The 19218-nt window shown below is 44.0% G+C and overlaps 1 protein-coding gene and 1 long non-coding RNA gene across 2 annotated transcripts in view; both read right to left on the bottom strand.

Annotated features, from left to right (window-relative positions):
* The window catches only part of LOC138973643 (chromatin assembly factor 1 subunit A-like), a 28966-nt gene that overhangs the window by 5211 nt on the left and 4537 nt on the right, over positions 1 to 19218 (bottom strand). The window contains exons 2-10 of the mRNA XM_070346375.1: positions 9793 to 9846; positions 8486 to 9414; positions 7792 to 7962; positions 7129 to 7238; positions 3108 to 3189; positions 2502 to 2576; positions 1066 to 1200; positions 679 to 755; positions 232 to 409 (exon numbers count right to left, since the gene is read on the bottom strand). Of these exons, the coding sequence (XP_070202476.1) occupies positions 232 to 409; positions 679 to 755; positions 1066 to 1200; positions 2502 to 2576; positions 3108 to 3189; positions 7129 to 7238; positions 7792 to 7962; positions 8486 to 9414; positions 9793 to 9846 (1811 nt within the window). The remainder of the gene's footprint in view (positions 1 to 231; positions 410 to 678; positions 756 to 1065; positions 1201 to 2501; positions 2577 to 3107; positions 3190 to 7128; positions 7239 to 7791; positions 7963 to 8485; positions 9415 to 9792; positions 9847 to 19218) is intronic.
* On the bottom strand, positions 12462 to 14201 carry LOC138974340 (uncharacterized). The gene is made up of 2 exons (XR_011458409.1): positions 13768 to 14201; positions 12462 to 12855 (listed from the first exon to the last, which is right to left on the bottom strand). It is a non-coding gene; the product is annotated as an uncharacterized lncRNA (long non-coding RNA).

Raw genomic sequence — 19218 nt, 5'->3', positions numbered from 1 at the left:
TAAAAACAAGGAAAATTGCCTTGCAGTTCCAGGCGGTTAAAAACATAAAATACATCTTATTCATTAACAGTTCACAATTGGACTAAAAATTCAAGACTTTATGAGAAATAGCTCACTGAAACAGACGCAGCACGCCCACTTGCTCTCTCACACTTGGATGCAAAGACTCAACACTTCAAACATTTAACTAGAGAAGTAAAAAGCCTGAGAAAAGTACTGTGAGCAGCAAACCTCATATTTTTTCCATGGGTTGCGGGGCGAGAGACCAGCCATTTTCTTGTGCCAGGTTCCATAGTATGGTGGCCGATAGTCCGTGTGGAACTGCAGCAGTTTGACAGCATGCGTGGACTTCTTCACTGCCTCCGAGTCATGCACCAAAAGCTCCACATCTTCTTCTGTTTCCACCTTACTGCAAGTTCAATTGTGAAGAGTCAGAGAGGACGCAAGCTATTACACAAACAGTTACCGTAAATCTTCACGTTGTTAGCGATAACTGTTTTCTGCTTCTGTGAATGACCAATAGATAAAACAAAAAATGTTAACCGCGATATCCAATTCTTCATGCCCATTGAAACAAGTATTTGAACATCAATTTTCTATAGATTTATCCATGTCAATATTGTTGTGTACAATGTCTTTACCTTTTTGGTACAAAGTCTATTCCAGCAAAATACTCACTTTCTCAAGACACGGTTGGTCCTCACAGGCTTCTTGGCACCTTGTCTCAGTTGTGTCAGGTAGGTAACACCCGTTTCCTTCAAAACATACCATGCCTGTGAGTATTTCAATCGCACAGTAAAACATCACTTTACATTACAATCTCTAACCATACGCTCTTTATGAAAGTGTCTCATCAGTTCTTGTTCTAGAATTTGATGGACATTTCAGCATGAAGAAGCCCAGTGTTCTTGCTAGTTCCATTCACACGACAACAAATTATTTCAAGCTGTACTTCGAGGAACATCAAATCCCATGCAACAATCACAAAATCTTACAAACCTGATCAGCGACTGATTTAAAACACACAGCATTTGTGATGCCAATTTTAAATGCATAGCTACTTACCTCAATTTTGCTCAAGGCTTCATCCAAACACTGCCTGTCATCGTCAGACAGCACCTGTCTTGTTACTGGGGCCAGGGTCATGTCCTTTTTCACCTCAAAGGGGATGAACAGGTTCTTCTCTGCTGCCTTGTCAACCTGCAAAATGCGCACAGACCTGGGAACCCCTGTTTTGCACTTTGAGTATTCTCAAACAAACTTGGTGTATTTTCCAAAAAATGAGCGTACTCCACACAGCGTTTGCACATCCATGATTAAAACATGCCTCATGCGCGTCCGTCACACCGTTAATTAAGTTTACCTATACATTTAAAACAAATGCTTTTTTCAATTTTTACTGACAAAAACTGTACCGTATTTGACGGACTACAAGCCGTGACTTTAAAAAAAAAATCGCATTGCGGCTTATAAAAAGATGCGGCTAAAACGTTACCTAAACTTGAATAGCATTCACATAATGGAAGTCGCCGCGAATTTTTATTTTGCTCGATTAGCGATTACCGGTACTTTATTAGCTCTCTACTCAAGACTCGGCGCTTTTCTCTTTCATTCGCGAATCTTCGTTTGTCAACAAGTCGTTGTGACAAGCGTACAGAGAAACACCGGATGTATCAGGATCTCACGCGCGCGAGATTTTGTTTTTTTGTGTCTCGCCATAGTTGGAGGAGCGAGAGCCGCCATGTTGTGTTTTCGTCTGCTCGAAATGTGCGCAAAAGTCGTAAATCATCCCAAAAAAGCTTATTCCGGGCGGGACTACATGTGTGTGTTGGTTACAAATTGTGTGTGTGTGTGTGTGATATTTTTCTTCAAACTTTTTCACTTTTCTTCTTTGTTTCACTTGTTCATTCTCGGAGCCAATTTCGCCAAATACCGTACTTTCGTTTGCCTGGTTGCTTTGATTGATTGACACGATCCGATTATATTTTTTTCGACAGCGGCTAATATAGTGACGTAATCATGTGCCAAAATACTGGATCGGCTTCAGGATGGGCTTGTGAAGAAAAGTAGTCTAGGAATTTTTCTCGGCGTATTTTTTTCCCACTGACCGTATTCTCGACAATCATGCGTACAAAATACGGCGAAATCGTATGGGTTCCCAGGTCTGTGCGCACCATGCTCAATTATGCAACCTTGGACATTGACAACTAACTCAGCGTATACAGTTGATAACGTGGGAATGCTTGTCTGCAATTTTTTTTTTATACTGGTATACAATTTTACATGACTTTAAAAGCAGTGGTGAACTGGGTAATACGCAAACATGCACCAGGGCACAAAAAATACACAAAGCCAACAAACTTGATTTAACCATATCAAGTGCTGACTACATATATATACTGCTGAAATTGAAAAAAATTCTCAATTTACAACTGAACATATTCTTCTTTTTTTTCCAACAAACTTCCCAAGCTCACAGTACTGTTAAACATGCCACCAACCTTTGTTGAAGTCACAACTGTGGGTTTGGTAAAGAAGCTTGTAAACGCTGCCTTCCTCTTCTCTGCTAGTTTTTGCTGAAAATAGAAATAAATCATTAGTTAATGATTCCTTTTTCATTATTTTTCTTTATTTCTAAGCTACCCTTTTTACAAACACATATGTGACCCTCCACCACGAAATGCGTCGCATGTCACCTCGCGCGGTTCTGCGCTAGGCTTAATATAAGTCCAGGGAGTGTCTGGTAACAGTGTGACGGTCACCTTAGTCAAAGGCTTATAACTCAAACATTTTCGCTCTTTTCTAAAACGGTTTTCATCACTGGATAGAGCATAAAAAACTCTTTAGGAAAATGTAAAAATATAAAAATCATGCAAAGGTGACATGCGACTCATTCCCTTGTGGAGGGTCACATATACACACACAAAACACCTAAATAAAAAATAAATAAAAAAACTCAGCAGCAAAAGGCAGGCTGCCAATAACAAAGAATTGACACACACCAACTACATGTAGCACTTAACAGACAATTTTATAATCAATCCCAGCATATTATTAGTCCACAAGTACAAAGGTAAGAGAGTACATGTAATAGAGCCCAGCCTTACCTTTTCTTCCTCCTCTTTCAGCTTCTGTTCTTCCTTCAGTCTCTTCTCTTCTTCCTTCTGTTTCCTCTCCTCTTCTTTGGCACTGAGACAAATCAGCAGCTTTAGCATACAACTACATTTATAGAATATACATCTACAAAAATGAAACTCAAGCACTGACACACAAAAACACACATGCGATACCGACGAGGAAAAATGCAGTAAGAATAGATAACCGCAGTGTTGTTCCCAGGCTTGGTCTTCAGTAATTGACTTATTGAGGCATACCAGGCATGGGAATTGAGAATGGTAAAAAAAGGCTGAACATTTTATAAGTAATAACAAAGTCTAGCCTTACTAGGGGGGTCCGGGGGCATGTCCCCCCCCCCCCCCTCGGATATTTTTTCTCTCTAAAGAACCCAAATGGTGCAAGTAGGTGTCATCTTAGCTCAGTTTCCCCCTTTTTATATTTAGTCAAGTTTTGACTAAATATTTTAACATCGAGGGGGAATCGAAACGAGGGTCGTGGTGTATGCGTGTGTGCGTGTAGAGCGATTCAGACTAAACTACTGGACCGATCTTTATGAAATTTGACATGAGAGTTCCTGGGTATGAAATCCCCGAACGTTTTTTTCATTTTTTTGATAAATGTCTTTGATGACGTCATATCCGGCTTTTCGTGAAAGTTGAGGCGGCACTGTCACGCCCTCATTTTTCAACCAAATTGGTTGAAATTTTGGTCAAGTAATCTTCGACGAAGCCCGGACTTCGGTATTGCATTTCAGCTTGGTGGCTTAAAAATTAATTAATGACTTTGGTCATTAAAAATCTGAAAATTGTAACAAAAAATTAAAATTTATAAAACGATCCAAATTTACGTTTATCTTATTCTCCATCATTTGCTGATTCCAAAAACATATAAATATATGTTATATTCGGATTAAAAACAAGCTCTGAAAATTAAATATACAAAAATTCAAGTGCTGGTAACCTGAAGTTCGATATCCCCGAGGGTAAAGGTAAGCTCAATCATCTTCTGCCCATGTGCGGAAGTGACTCGGACTAAAATGTCGTTAGAAACCATGCAGAGGGATCTGAGTATGTATCCGAAGCTGCATCTCTGAAACTGAAGTTCGTGATTCAGCCTTTGTTGGCTTAATCTAGAGGCAAAGAGTACTATTTGCGAAGTAGGAGAAGACTCCTGGCGCAAAGCCAAATTGTGCAAAATCCAGGGGCCACCGCTGGGAAGACTACAAAAAGAGTGTAGTTTGTTAACTCGCGGTAGAAAAGGCCCTGAGGGGCGTAAAGCTGAAGTTGAAACACTGAACCAGAAGGTGTGTGTTTTAACATTAATTGCCAAACACCGCATTCCTATCTTTTGCGTCTGGGAAAAAGATCCCCAAATGCGGAAAGCTTTAGTGCCGAACATAAGGGTAGCCACATGATGGTGACCTTAGTTCTGTTCGTAACACTTAGTGTGAAAACTTGGAAGGTTTGACAGTGCTTCAAGTTGTCCGGCAATAGTCGCTGACATGCGACTGTGAAGCCGTTTATCCTTAAACAAAGAGGCTTATACATCTGAAGCTAGCCGTAAGCTGTCTGACATAAAGTCCTAGATTGACATCATCCAGTCTCTGGTCTGAGTGTGTCTCTGACTGACGCGGGTGTCTCCATTGTGAATTTGATTTGTCTCAGAAATCTATTCAGAGGGGACAAAAGTACTTGTATCGCTGTCTTTGCTTCCGTTAAACAGGAAACTTGACAGCTGAGGGACGTAACGAAAGAACGGGAGAGAGACCTAAGCAGCGTTTCCGAAAGAGACGCTAACTCTAGGTTACCTCCCCCTGTCTCTTCCAGTGCCACAAGGGCGGACTCTGTATAAGGGACAGCTCTGTCCTTACTGTAGCCATCCTCCCTGAGCGTCATAAACTCCGGTGTCACCGGAAGTGGAGCTCGTGGTAGAGAAAAGTGTCCAAGAGATTGCGTGGCATAGGGTTCAACCCGAACTTCTGGCCAGCAGCTTGCCTGACTTAAGGGGTTGTCTGTGTGGAGGCTAGCCACGGCTGTGCTACCTCTGGTGCCAGACTGTGCGCTGCAAGCAGAGGCACTGTGTCCAAAGGCACATATCCCGACCGGGAATTCTTAGCCAGAATCTTAGCCTCTCATCGCCACTGAGGGAGATTCACGAAACTTAAAAGTTTGTTTTTCTCCCTGTGTTGAGCGAAAAACTCTGACAGCAGAAGGTGGTGGTACAGACAAACTTGTTGCTGAAACCACTCCTTCCTCAAAGTATCTTGAAGCTACCTGTGCTGCCAATGCTACTGCATGGGGAAGCTTGTCTGGTAGCCGGAAATCTTAGACATCTCAAACGCCAGTGAGGGAGATTCACGAAACTTAGTTTGTTTTTCTCCCTGTGTTGAGCGAAAATCTCTGACAGCAGAAGGTGGTGGTGCAGACAAGTTTGTTGCTGACACCACTCCTTCCTCAAAGTATCTTGAAGCTACCTGTGCTGCCAAAGCTACTGCATGGGGAAGCTTGTCTGGTAGCCAGAAATTAGGATCTTCCTCAGAAAGGGAAGCCCCTTATTCCGATTCTCCTTCCGGCACAGAAGTGCCTGCCGGAAATTAGCCGCCATATTGACTGTCATAGTCATAGGCAGTGTCATCCGGAAGAGGGGTATCGTGTGAGACATGTCCCCTACTCGTATCCTCTCTGGAGAGAACTTCCTGCCCCCTGGGTGGAAGTGTGGAGAGCTGTGCTAGGGATGCTTTCATTGAGCAAACCGGCACTTGCATGTCTCCTGTTGTAAGTACAGGCCCCTGCAAGTCGTGATGCGAGCAAGTTTCCTGCCTTACAACTTCCTGCCCCCTGGGCGGAAGGGAAGTACGCTGTGCTAGGGATGCTAAGCAAACCGGCACTCGCGTGTCTTCCGTTAAGAGTACAGACGATTGCAAGTCGTGATGCGAGCAAGTCCCCTGTCTCTTAACAACTTCGCGCTCCCGTGGCGGAAGTCTGGACCGCTGTACCGATGTTGCATCCGTATAACAACCTGGTACTTGCGTGTCTTCTGATCTAAGTACAGACGCCTGCAAGTCATGCTGAGAGCAGGTCCCCTGTCTTATCTCGGCTTCCTGCCCGGCGCATGAACGTCGGCCGACGTAACAGTGGCTGACGGCGCTGCCTTAACCCTCGACCGAGAGCGATCGTCCACCGTTCTTGCCTGAAGAGAGAGCAAATGTTCGCTCGCCGAGCGCAATTCTGACGAAAACATGCACCTCATTTGATCGCTAAACGTTGCAAACATTGCTGACAAATCTTCCTTCTCCGATGCTATGCTAGCCTTAACCGGCGCTGTCTTGCATTCTTGCTTCAGCGCCGGCATTATCCAACTCTTAGGATTGTCAATTTCTACCGTGAAAGTATTCTGAGAAACTGGCTCGAACACCGTAACTGTAGGTTTAGAACCCTTGGGCTTCTTAGCCGCTTTCTTAGACGGAGACTCTGTATTGGCTACCTGTCTAGAGCTGGGTTTCTTCTTCCCACTGTCCGCCATACTGGCGTTAGTCTTGCAGACGAAAGTAAACAAAGACTAACTCGTGGCAAACGAAAGCAAATACAACGAAAGAAAATGGAAAAATCTCACCCAATCTCAGCTAGAAAGCTAAGATACAAACGAAACCAGGGTGTAGTCTGCCAAAGAAGCAGAGGGCTAACAAAATAGCCCGAGCGTAATCCAAACACGTCCTTAGACGCTATCGCTGAAGAGTAGAATGAATACAAGATGGCGGCGAGAGCACGCGTGCGCAATGCATGCTGGGAGGTAGCCTTGACCTGGCGTTGTCATGTGACCGTCAAGGCTGTTCTATTTTTAGGGTTACTTCCCCCCCTACCAGGGTTGAGCGTATTTTCAGCGTTCTAGCCCTAAACTGAAGTAAATTGCTTTATGTGAATTGGGATAAGATATGTAATTTAATGCACATTTAAACACACAGACTCACACATATAATGTTGTTTTACCAAAATTCATAAGCAAACAACTCACTCCAGCATTTCTTGCTTCTTCTTCCTTTCCTCCTCTTTCTGCTTCAGTTTGTCCTGCTTCTCTTTCTCTAGCTGCTCCTTCTTCTCTTGTCGCTCCTTTTCTTTCTTTTCCTGATGAAAATCCAACATGTGATGAAGAAAAAACCTCCACATGGTAAGTCTCCAGTCTATGACATTAATCAGGCCAAATAGAAATGTACCAGTAAAACATACTTCTAACAGAATTAAGCCATATCCAGAAATTTGGCTTCAAGACAATGGACTTCACAGTTAAAGAAACCATACGCCAAGAAAAAACAAGAAAAGCCAAGGCTTTTGCGTCTGAATGTGATCTCCTAAATACTCGGGTGAGTCAAAAACAATTGAGCATTGATTAATGATGAGCATTTGGCGCACCAGCAACAGACAAGACATACATCGAATTATCCATAGCCCCCCCCCCAACTCGAGAGCTTCATTTATGGTTATTCTGATTAAAATTCATGGACCAGGTCAGACACACACTTTGTTATGCAGGTCCCTCATGAAAATTCTACCCAACCGATAACATTCAAATACAAAATAAATACCTGTATGTAAATGTTCCGCACTGAATGAGCAAGACATCCACGGTTGTTGTTTTTAAAACAAATTTTGACTGGTATTGGTAAAGTAATAGACTTACTTTTTCTTCCATCTTGGCTTTTTCCTTCTCAGCCTTCTCTTCATCTCTCTGTTTCTTGTTCTCCAGTCTCTCTTTCTCCTTTTGTTCTTTAGCCTCTTGTTTCTGCCTTTCTTTTTCTTGCTTCACCTTCTCTCGCATTGCCGCTCGCTCTGCCTGCTTTTTGCTCAGAGGCTGCAAAAGTTCACAATATTAATCAGAGAAATAGCAACGAAAGTCAGAAAAGGACCCAGAGGAGAAAAATAGGAAGAAAAGAAAACAAAAAGACAGAAACAGAGAGAAAAGCAAACAGTAAAACACAACATTTCTGCTCATCACTCTCACTAAAAAATATTTTCCCCATATCTTGCAAATATACTTGCTTCTTACACTGTTTCTGTTTGTTTTATTGTGTTTTTTTCTTTGTTTTTGTGTGTGTGTATGTGGGTGTGGGGGTGGGGGGGCTGGGAAGATCGAAAAGGGGCTAGCACAAACAGGTTCACAGGGGTGTGGAAAGCTAGTTAGCTTCATACCCTACATTTTCTAGCTATGCTACAAAAACAATTTCTTGAGAGACCCGAGCCCGACAAGCATGCAGTTTCCAATATAAAACCAAACGTCAAAGTTCCTGGGACTTTTAAACTGATCACAGCTAAATGCAAACTTTTTGTCATATATAGTGTTTTCAAAAAGTTATAATGACAGTGAATTGACTCACTCTTTTGGCTTTGTTTTCACTGGTTGGTGTGGCACCTTCAACACTGCTACAGCTGGTGTTGGCGGACCCACGTGTCTGGGGTGTACTGGTGCAACGTGGTTTCTTTTTGCTGACTGGGGTCTTGCTGCTTGATTCTTCCTCTTCTTCCTTCTGTGATTGTGAGCTTTCATCATCGGAATCAGTCTTTATAACTATCGACTCGTCGGGTGTTTCATCATTCTGGGAAGTATCTCCCTCATCTTGATGTCCTTCAGCCTCCGCTTCTACATCCTCTTGCATGCTTTCTTCGTTGTCCTCTTTCAGTGAAAGATTTTCTGATGAGTCTTTATCTTCTGGCACCGTTGTTTTACAGTCATCACCAGTTTTCTCTGAGTCAAACACCAGCTTCCTGACAAAATGGTCTTCTGGCTTTTCATTTGTGTTGCTTTCAGCAGAAGATGCAGTTTGATCACTGCAGCTTCCTTTTTCTCCAGGGTTAGCTTCTGCTGCAGGAGTCTGCTCTTCCTTTGTATTAGTTTCAGAAGGCAGTTTTGCTTTTGGCTTCTTGGGGCTCATCACTTTTGCCGGACTGTTTTCTTCATTTTCTTCCAAGACTACAGAGCCTGTCAGGTCAATGACATCATTTGTTGAAGAGATCTCATTCTCCCTGCGGACAAATTTCTCCAAAATATTGTTGCTTGTGCTCCTGGATTTGCTGCCACTGGCTGGCAAGCTTTCTGCTTCTGAGCTGGAGCTGACTTCATTATCATTCTTAGACTTTGCAGGTCTTATCTTTTCCGCTGAACTTCGGAGGTCTGGAAGCTTGGATAGTTTTGGTTTTGCGGTGGGGGAGTCTGGGCCAGATGACTTGCGTTTCTTTGAAGCACTATTGTTGGCGACCGGTGATGGCGTTGGAGGTTTGCAGTCCAGTGGCTTGAATGGGAGTCGTACTGCACACAAATGGAATAAATGGAACTGCATGCTTTGCTGCGACAAAATGCTCTTATCTTAAAGTTAATGTGTGGTGTTTTTCAGGAGTATCATGTACGATGATGTAGCTAAAATACACCAATTCACTCATCACTGTGATCATGTTAACATAAAAATGAACACACTGAGAGTATTATTAACACAAAGATACAGAGAACGCCATGTGTATGTATTATTTATTCAAAATAACAAAAAAGACACCCATTCAAAATAATACAGTCAAGGGAATACCTGGCCATATTTCCTAAATTAAAAGTATGTATCCAAAAGTGAACCGAAATAACTGCAATGTAAGTACGTTGCTAAGCTCTGCTAAATCAGTATTGTTTCAAGTTTACCTTGCTTCAGTCTTTTATTGGGCTGCATATCAACGTCAATCACATCCTTGTCACCTGGGGAGACAGAACACAATCATCTGTAAATATGTACTGCTTCTGCAACAAATACACTGTCCAAGATGGTACTTGCACACCCTACCTATGTTATTGTTAAATAAGGCAATATCGAGGTACTGGCCATGTTGTTGATGCTTCTGTTGTACATTAGTCTAACTGTAAGGCAGACAGATCAAACTCATTCCTAGTTACCTGCGCTGTTTTGGTTGACATAGATCTACGCCTCAGTGTCAACCCATTTCTGTTGCACCTGAAGTGAAGAGGCGCACTCATGCCAGGGTCACAGTCACACAGTACGATTTTCCTTTAATTTGCCCAGTTACACAGTGGAATTTTCTCATACAATCAATGAGGCTTATATCGCGCATATTCCGTGGGTACAGTTCTAGGCGCTCTGCAGTGATGCCGTGTGAGATGAAGTTTTATACGGCCAGTAATTGCAGCCATTTCGGCGCATATTTACCTTTCACGGCCTATTATTCCAAGTCACACGGGTATAGGTAGACAATTATTAACTGTGCCTGAGCAATTTTTGCCAGGAAAGACCCTTTTGTCAATCGTGGGATCTTTAACGTGCACACCCAATGTAGTGTACACGGGGGGGAGCTCGGACACCGAAGAGAGTCTGCACACAAATTTGACTGAAATAAATTTCCGCCGAACCTGGGATCGAACTCACGCTGACAGCGGCCAACTGAATACAAATCCAACGCGCTACCAACTGAGCTATATCCCCGCCCCATACGATAGAATGCGACCTGTAATTCACTAGCAAGTGATGCAGACGTTTCGGACAATATAGAACCTGCTCTATTCTCTGCAATTCAGAACCAACCAGAAAACGCTGTGCAGCCTTCACACCGTCACTTGAAAAAATGGCCGACAGCAGCAAACAGTATATTAATTTTTCGTTGATTCAAAACTTTTCCTAAGTACAGTTTTGTCCTGAGATTTTAAAGGAGACATTTTAGGTGTGTAATAGTTCAACTACGGTAGAGAACCTTTCTTTCTTTATTTGGTGTTTAACGTCGTTTTCAACCGTTCAAGGTTATATCGGATTGGATTGGATTGGATAAGATTTACAGTCCAGTGAGGTTACCCTCATGGAAATTCGGGCTGCTTTCTCCCCGGGGAAAACGAGCTGCCATACATACGGCGCTACCCATATATTTTTTTTTCTTTCCTGCATGCGTGTATTCATGTTTCCTGAGACTTAATGCCGTGTGAGATGGAATTTTTTTTACTTTATTCCAAGTCCCACGGGTATTTGATGGACATTTTTATCTATGCCTATACAATTTTGCCAGGAAAGACCCTTTTGTCAATCGTGGGATCTTTAACGTGCACACCCCAATGTAGTGTACACGAAGGTACCTCGGTTTTTCGTCTCATCCGAAAGACTAGCACTTGAACCCACCACCTAGGTTAGGAAAGGGGGGAGAAAATTGCGGCCTGACCCAGGCCTGAACACGCAACCTCTCGCTTCCGAGCGCAAGTGCGTTACCACTCGGCCACCCAGTCCCATATCGCGACTGGGAAAAGAGCCACTTGTTAATTGTTTCTTGTTCACAAAAGCACTAATCAAAAATTGCTCCAGGGGCTTGCAACGTAGTACAATATATGACCTTACTGGGAGAATGCAAGTTTCCAGTACAAAGGACTTAACATTTCTTACATACGGCTTGACTAAAATCTTTACAAACATTGACTATATTCTATACAAGAAACACTTAACAAGGGTAAAACAAGAAACAGAATCCGTTAGTCGCCTCTTACGACATGCTGGGGAGCATCGGGTAAATTCTTCCCCCTAACCCGCGGTGGGCACGGTAGAGAACCATCAGATACAACTGCCTTCGTGCTTTCAGAATTACTTTCTTGTGAAGGCCTGATGCTGAAGGTAACTTTTTACTTTTAAAAAGTGTGACAGCGATGATGAGAGCTTGCTGCATGTGAGTCAATTGGTGATCGCCTGGTATATGGAACAAATGGTACAATTGAATCGCACTACTAGAAGTAGTACTACAGTACCGAGTAGTGTGACTTAGACTATCTAATCAAGCTTTAGGTAACTCAAATCAAATCAAATTTATTATCTCACATGGAGAAATTGCAGGTGGTGCATGTAACATAAAGACAAACGAAAGACTACAACATTAATATTATATTTAAATATAATTATGTACTAATTGATAACATTGTTGTCAACTAACCACCTCTGCGTACAATTCTCTCCCTGTTAAGATTTTAAGACAGAATAGATATATATATATGTTCTGCGCGAATTTAGAATCCGGTTCCATTCTAGAATGGACCGGGTCCAAGTTGGAATTCTAACCCTGCGCAAGTACAGGGGTGCCATTCTAGAATGGTACCCTTGTTGCTGGTCCATTCATCGCGAGAGTGAATAAAGGGGGCCGTAATGTTTGAATTATCTCCACCTGCACCTTCCCTTTGATAAAATGGGGCTGATTTGTCTACCCCTGAAAAAAATCCTTTGGCGATCTTGCGATGTCATGTCATGTCAAGAAAGTTGACACTCCTGAGTACGCAATAAACAAAGGCAGACCATAGCAAGGGGGACTACCAGGGCGGTAATGTTTGCAGGGCAGTTGTTTTTGTGATGAGAGCCGGTTGCGGCCGCTTGCAATGTCAGCGCTGTCTCCCTCTCGGAAATGTCCGGTTTTTTGACAATTTTTTTGACAGACAGACAGACAGACGGTCAGACCGACTAACCGACAGACAGACCAACAGAAGGACAGAGTGAGTTATAGAGCTGTTCTCACAGGTTTAAAAAAAAGTTGACATTAACAAAAACAGAAATCAACAACAACTTTTGTCTGGTTTTATAATATTATGGGAAAACATTGAAAGCAATTCATAGTAGTAGTACTACCACAACAAATACTCTCAAAGGGGAATTCCATGCCTAAAAGTTTGACAGTTTTTATTTAATCTATCAGAATCCCTACCTTCCAAACTGTGATATGCCCACGTTTCAAACTCCTACAACCCTGCATTACTACTACACAAAAGAACAAAGTTCCAAGAATTATATCCTGGTGCACATTTATTTGTAGAGGAAGTACCAATCATTCAAGAGAGTTCACTTGATTTACAAATGGATTGGAGGTCTGTCATTTCCAAGCAACTGAATTGTAGCTTAAAATCAGTGAATACCCTTTATTTCTGACCAAGCCTCATTGCAATGACAGTCAATTAATTTTTCTCTCCAAAATCACAACATTATACCATGTCATACTTTCAAATAACCTCTAATTGCCCTTGAAAAAAATACAGGCTCCTGACGTTCTCAGTGCCCAGTGACGGCAGAGATTGACGAATTGCAATTCAACCGTGTAGCAAGATGACACCACTTGAGCCAGAGGTCAACTAATGATTAGTAATGACATTCCAATACACAGCATCTTGATTGACAAGCTTGATTTTCCGTAATAACTGTGGAAAGTCAGAATTTTCAAAAATTTTCCCTGAAAAGCATAAATACTCGAAGCTCAGCGTTCACAAATGAATCAAATGAAAGAATGAAATCGATGATTAGATGCCACAAGACCTTATGTCGAAATACAAACGCCAGTTATGGGATGATATGTCATTTTGGAGAAAACAGAGACGATTTTCTACAGAAACTAGCCTCGCCTTTGCCGATTTTCGTGGGGCCCACCGCAGCCAATTGCTTTCGTTGTGGTCGGCGCTCATAACGAGGGGTTTGCTATGGCTGCGAGTCTTGTGGTCAAAGCAGCACCGTTCTTAAGAGGCGCATGCCTGATAGAACGTTAAAGCTAGTTAAAAAAAAAAAAAAAAAAAAAGCCTTTCCCTCGCTCAAACTATATTTATAGTCATATTATATATCGATACAAAGCTAAAGACTTTATCTTCACAATTCAGAAGACCAACTTCATGTATATGAATAAGATTAAAAGTTACAAGCGAGATCGGCAAAACACTATCAGTCCGGAAATTTCCGTTCGTAGCGATCAGTGCTGAGTGTCTCTCAAAATCGTAATCACTTTCAGAACATCACAATCCCAATTCACGATGTCTTTGAGTAAAGTGTAAAAAACCCGAAAAAACCCCAACCAAACACACAAAAAACAAAAACAAACAGAAAATCCACATTTGTGGCTTTGGCTGTGTGATAGTCTAACTGAAATGACTATTCCAACTTGGACCCAAATTCCAACCTTGCGCACGGCCGATTCTAGAATGGACCAGCAACAAGGGTACCATTCTAGAATGGCACCCCTGTACTTGCGCAGGGTTAGAATTCCAACTTGGACCCGGTCCATTCTAGAATGGAACCGGATTCTAACTTCGCGCAGAACATATATATTATATTTATATGTAAAGAGTCATACACTTAACATGCCATTCAATTCCGTTTAAAAATCACAAACTACCATATCAGAAATATGCCGTTTAGATGTAAAAGATTCATAAACACCAACAGTCATTGAATCCCAAAAACAACAGCAGAAGAACTTCCCCTCATATAATCCAAACCTTAAACAGCAGCATCGGAACCACAAAAGTTTGAAAAACATTACTGTTTGTTTAAGACTAAGAGCGTAATGGAAAATGGAATGAAACTCTTACTAGCCCCAGACCTGTTTACCCCCATAAGTGTTTTGGAGTAATGCTCAGCCCCAAAAATAGTAATCCTGGCACAAAAATAGTAATCATCCAGCATTCGTCGCCAATTACAACGCACATGACAACTGTGTCTGCGAAACGCAATCATACACATATATCCATCATTCACACATCAGTCAGTTTTTGTAGTCATCATAATTTCAAAGAAGATCACATCAAAAGCACATGCATCACTGATTCTTTTTCTTTTGCTCGTAGTAGGCCTTTTTCAGTGTGTCAAGCGCTTCTCTACTGTACTTTCGCTTGCCGAATGAGTGAGGGCGAGACTTCACCACTAGAATAAGGCTCTCCAGCGTCTCATCAGACAGACATGATCTCTGGTCAGTCCTGTGCTTTTTCACCCCATTTTGCCATTGAAAAAAACAATGCCAAACATGTGAATAGAGTAAAAAAAAAAAATATTAAAAAAATTAAAAAAAAATTTTTACATTTTTTTAATTTATGAAAATCGTAGTCTTGACACGGATAGCGGAATGGCGTATTTTTTTCAGAAAATCGTAATAAATTACGCCAAAATCGTAAGGGTAAACAGGTCTGTAGCCCTGACAGTTCTATTTGTTGGCACATGGAATCGTCCACGCAATGGCAATCGTTCATAGTATTGGGCCAGTACATACATTGTGCTTTGTTATTTGCAATCATGAAATACCAGCCTTTCGCACCAATCTTCTTTCGTACAGCTCAGTCACCCACAATCTTGCTGCACATTATCACAACCCTGTCCAGAACATTCCTGTTTTTTGTGCATAGACCACCAAAAGTTACAACAGACTCAATAAAAACTCCTGTAAAAAATGCATAAAATCATTGGGATCACATCCAGGGATCTCAGTTTCTGTAGACAGTACACACATGGCTGACATTTTTTATGAACAGATTCTGTGTTGGCATTAAAATCGAAAATTTTTATCTAAATTTTGATTTGATTAATATACTTACCCGAATCACATGATTAGCATTGACCCACTTCGATGCATAGGTTATGATAAAAGCTACCCCGTCTAGGTATAAGGGGAGCAACCCCAACTAAAAAAAGTGACTGCACCAGCATGACTGACACCCTGGGTTACGTCCCATGTAGCCTACTACGTCATCAATGGTGCTGGTCACGTGATACCCCTTCAATCGACTAATTGAACATCAAAAATCGTGCGGGGCAGGAGGGAGGGAATTACCCATGTGATTCGGGTAAGTATATTAATCAAATCAAAATTTAGATAAAAATTTTCGATTATAATTACATATTCTTACGCCGAATCACATGATTAGCAGATAACTCCAACCAGGCGGTGGGTAAGATCAAAGAAGTTCAAACCCACTCTTAAAATCTGGAGAGGCATTGTCCCGCTGCCACCAAAGCAGGAAGGGACCTAGATCCATCGTTACAGATAGATCCATACTGCCAGAAGGCAGCAATGTCTCCCTATTAAACTGATAAAGACAAAAGCCGAGCACCAGTAAGCTGTGTGCAGGACATCATCCAACCTCCCAGACCGTAAAACGGCCGAGGAGGAGGCCCAGGCCCTGGAAAAAGAGCTCGGGCTGAGCCTAGGGGAAAGATAGCCGAAAGCTACGCCAAGGCGGAGGGGAAGAGAATCCCTCGCCAAAAAACTGGCCCACTGCCAAACATCAGGGAAAGAGCCGGTGAGAAAGAAAACATCTAGCTCACTCTAAAACCCTTGCCAGGAACTGGCCCACTGCCAAAAGACAGAACGAGGACCGAGAACCAACCTAAATGACAGTCGCAATGCCGCTCAGGCAAAAAAGCGAAAGACAGCATCAGAGAGCCCGTAAGCTGTGCTCAGCACTTCTTGCCATCTCCTGAACCATAAAGGGGCTCAAGTCTTGAATAACCCGAGCCGAGTAGAGGGGCAGACAAGCTGCCCCCCCCCCCCCCCTTACTATTGGAAGGAAAAGCCAAAAACCCTGGAAACGACAAGCGTAAGGTTGACCGATCATAAATGAAAAGCACCAACCTTCCCCAGGACCGTAAGACAATCATGCCAAAGAAAAAGCCTTGGCATGGAGAGAGGCCCGAAAGGCCGGAGAGATAACGGTCAGCTCCAGAGAGGAGTGACCTGTTTCCTAGAAAGAGAGAGAGACGTCTGAGTACAAAAAACCAGAGTCAAACTCAAAGAAAAAACTCAGAAGAGACGGTCACCAGAAGTCCACTACCAGACCATGCAGAAGCACAGAGGGAGGTAAACAGAGGAAGAAGCGGCCTACGAAAAGTGTAAGCCGCCAGCAGAGCGGAGAACGCGATGGCCAAAGCCTGATGTGACCGGTGACTCTAACCAAAATGACTAAAGTCAGAGTGATCACAAAGCAGTCTGCTTGTAGGTAAACGAAAGAAAATCAAAAACCCAAAACAGAAACGAGGCTGGAAAGGAAAAACAGAAAACTGTGAAGCTAACCAGCCTTAAGACTCCCTGAACGAGAGTTCACAAGAAGAAGGGCCCGAAGAAATTTCGCGGCCGACCGAGCCCAGAAAATTCCTGAGTCTGGCTGAAAAACCAAACACGTCTGATACCTCAGAACCGAGAATCAGACACGGAACACAACAGGCAAGAGTCCGTAATAGTTGCCAGCGGTAGAAGGGTGACCGTAACAGGCAACCCACCCCACCGGAAGTCGACCCGACCCGCCTCCTGGCAGGATGAGGGAAAAGAGGAAGACACAAAATCTAGAGACACGGAGACCGTAGTCGCCCATGCCAGGCAGGAGACTATTACACGGGCTAAGGCTGAGAGCCGTAACGCCCGTAGACCCGCCATCAAAGATGCTGGGCTGAAAGCCCGCACCAAGAAACCAGAAAATTAACTAGACCTCTACCGAAAGGGGAGGTTTAGCCAATAAAGCTGAGAAAAGTGATAGGCCACAAGAATGACCCCTCACCATGCATTGCTAAAACCAATGCAAACTCAGTAAAATCTGAATGTAACCTCCGAGGCCACCTCAAGTAAACCTTAAGTTTGGACGAAACACCAGAACAAGTCCGATCGCTAGAGAAAGACAGAGTCAAAATCGGCGAAAAGCCCACTAGGACCAAGTCCAAAAGAGTAGACAACAACCACCACCACCAACGGATGAAATGGCTGTTGCACCAGCCGAGGCTGAAAAACCCGGATGCCCTAATGCAGGCTGTTGTTCCCAAAAAATACAGACTAAGACGTCTGTGCAAGGAAGAACCTCTCCGGATAAACCTGAGCTGAGGACTTAGCCTGAAAAAGCTGAGTCTGCTTAGGTAGAGCCCGTTTTGCTGCTTCAAAGCTTGGAGAGCAAAAGAAGAGACCTGAAGGTCCCTACACATCTATATCTCCTTGGAGGCCAGGAGGCCAGGGAGGCCTTGGAAGCCAGGAGACTTAAGAGGCCAGGAGGCCTTGGAGGCCCGGAGGCCATGGAGGCCAGGAGGCCTTGGAGACCAGGAGGCCAGGAGGCCTTGGAAGCCAGGAGACCTTAGAGGCCAGGAGGCCTAAGAGGCCAGGAGGCCTTGGAGACCAGGAGGCCTCAGAGGCCAGGAGGCCTTGGAGACCAGGAGGCCCGGAGGCCTTGGAAGCAAGGAGACCTTAGAGGCCAGGAGGCCTAAGAGGCCAGGAGGCCTTGGAGGCCATGGAGGCCTTGGAGACCAGGAGGCCTCAGAGGCCAGGAGGCCTTGGAGGCCGGGAGGCCCTAGAGGCCAGGAGGCCTTGGGGGCCAGGAGGCCTAAGAGACCAGGAGGCTTCAGAGACCAGGAGGACTTGAAGGCCAGGAGGCCTTAGAGGCCAGGAGGCCGAAGAGAGACCCATCCACCGAGGGTGAAGAACTAAGGGCGTCTCATTGATTCCTCACAAACTAGGAATGGGCGAGGAACAAGTCCCGTCTGTACATGACCGTATGGGCATTGTGCAGAGAGGAAGGACTTCTCCGTTCTAAATTCGCCCTAGCAAAAGTGGAGAAAGCATCCCCTGCGTCCTGCTCTAAACTGAGAGTAAAGGGCGCAAAGAACTCCGTAAAGGAGTGTCTCCGAGATGGAAGCAAGTTCCAAAAGCTGTCTGCCCACTTCCTCAGAGGGGAAGAGAGTCTGCTCAGAGAGCAGGGGACTCAAAACGTTCCCCAAAGAAGAAGTTCCGGCGTGACCGGCAAAGGTGCACGCAGAGGGGCAAAAGACGACAGCAAATTCCGGGACATCTTGGGCAAAGGCAACCTCCTCTGAGCCGCTAATGTCCCGAAGCTGGGAAGGCCGGAGCCTGAAGCCCCTATCCTGCAGGTCAACGGCCAAACTTCACCCCTGACTAAGAGGAGGATGAGAGGCGTCGAAGACCAAAGGCACAGGAAGTGAGGAGAACGGCAGAACCCACTACCGAAGTGTGTGGTAGCTGCTAATCCGCCTGAGGCAGGGAGCCTGCAAGCCCAAAGGGCACTGCTGACGAAAAAACCAGACTCAAACCAGATGGGACCATAGCAGGTCCACTATCCAGTGAGCCCCCACTTCCGGCCGGAGCCAGAAGCGCAGAGGTCGCGTACGACCACCGCCGTAAGGCAAGGTTCGAACTGAACGTGCCAGTAGCCTGTGCACTAACCAGTGAACCGATACCTCCAGCCGGAACTGGAAGCACAGCCGTCGCGTAGGGCAAGGCTCGAAACCGGACGTGACAGCAGTCTGTACACTAACCAGTGAACCTACGCTTCCGGCCGTAACCAGAAGCGGCGCTGTCG

Source organism: Littorina saxatilis, linkage group LG1 (assembly GCF_037325665.1).
Source record: "Littorina saxatilis isolate snail1 linkage group LG1, US_GU_Lsax_2.0, whole genome shotgun sequence".
NCBI lineage: Eukaryota > Metazoa > Mollusca > Gastropoda > Littorinimorpha > Littorinidae > Littorina > Littorina saxatilis.
The sequence above is the reverse complement of the archived record's forward strand: the minus strand, read 5'-3'. Positions and strand labels throughout refer to the sequence as shown.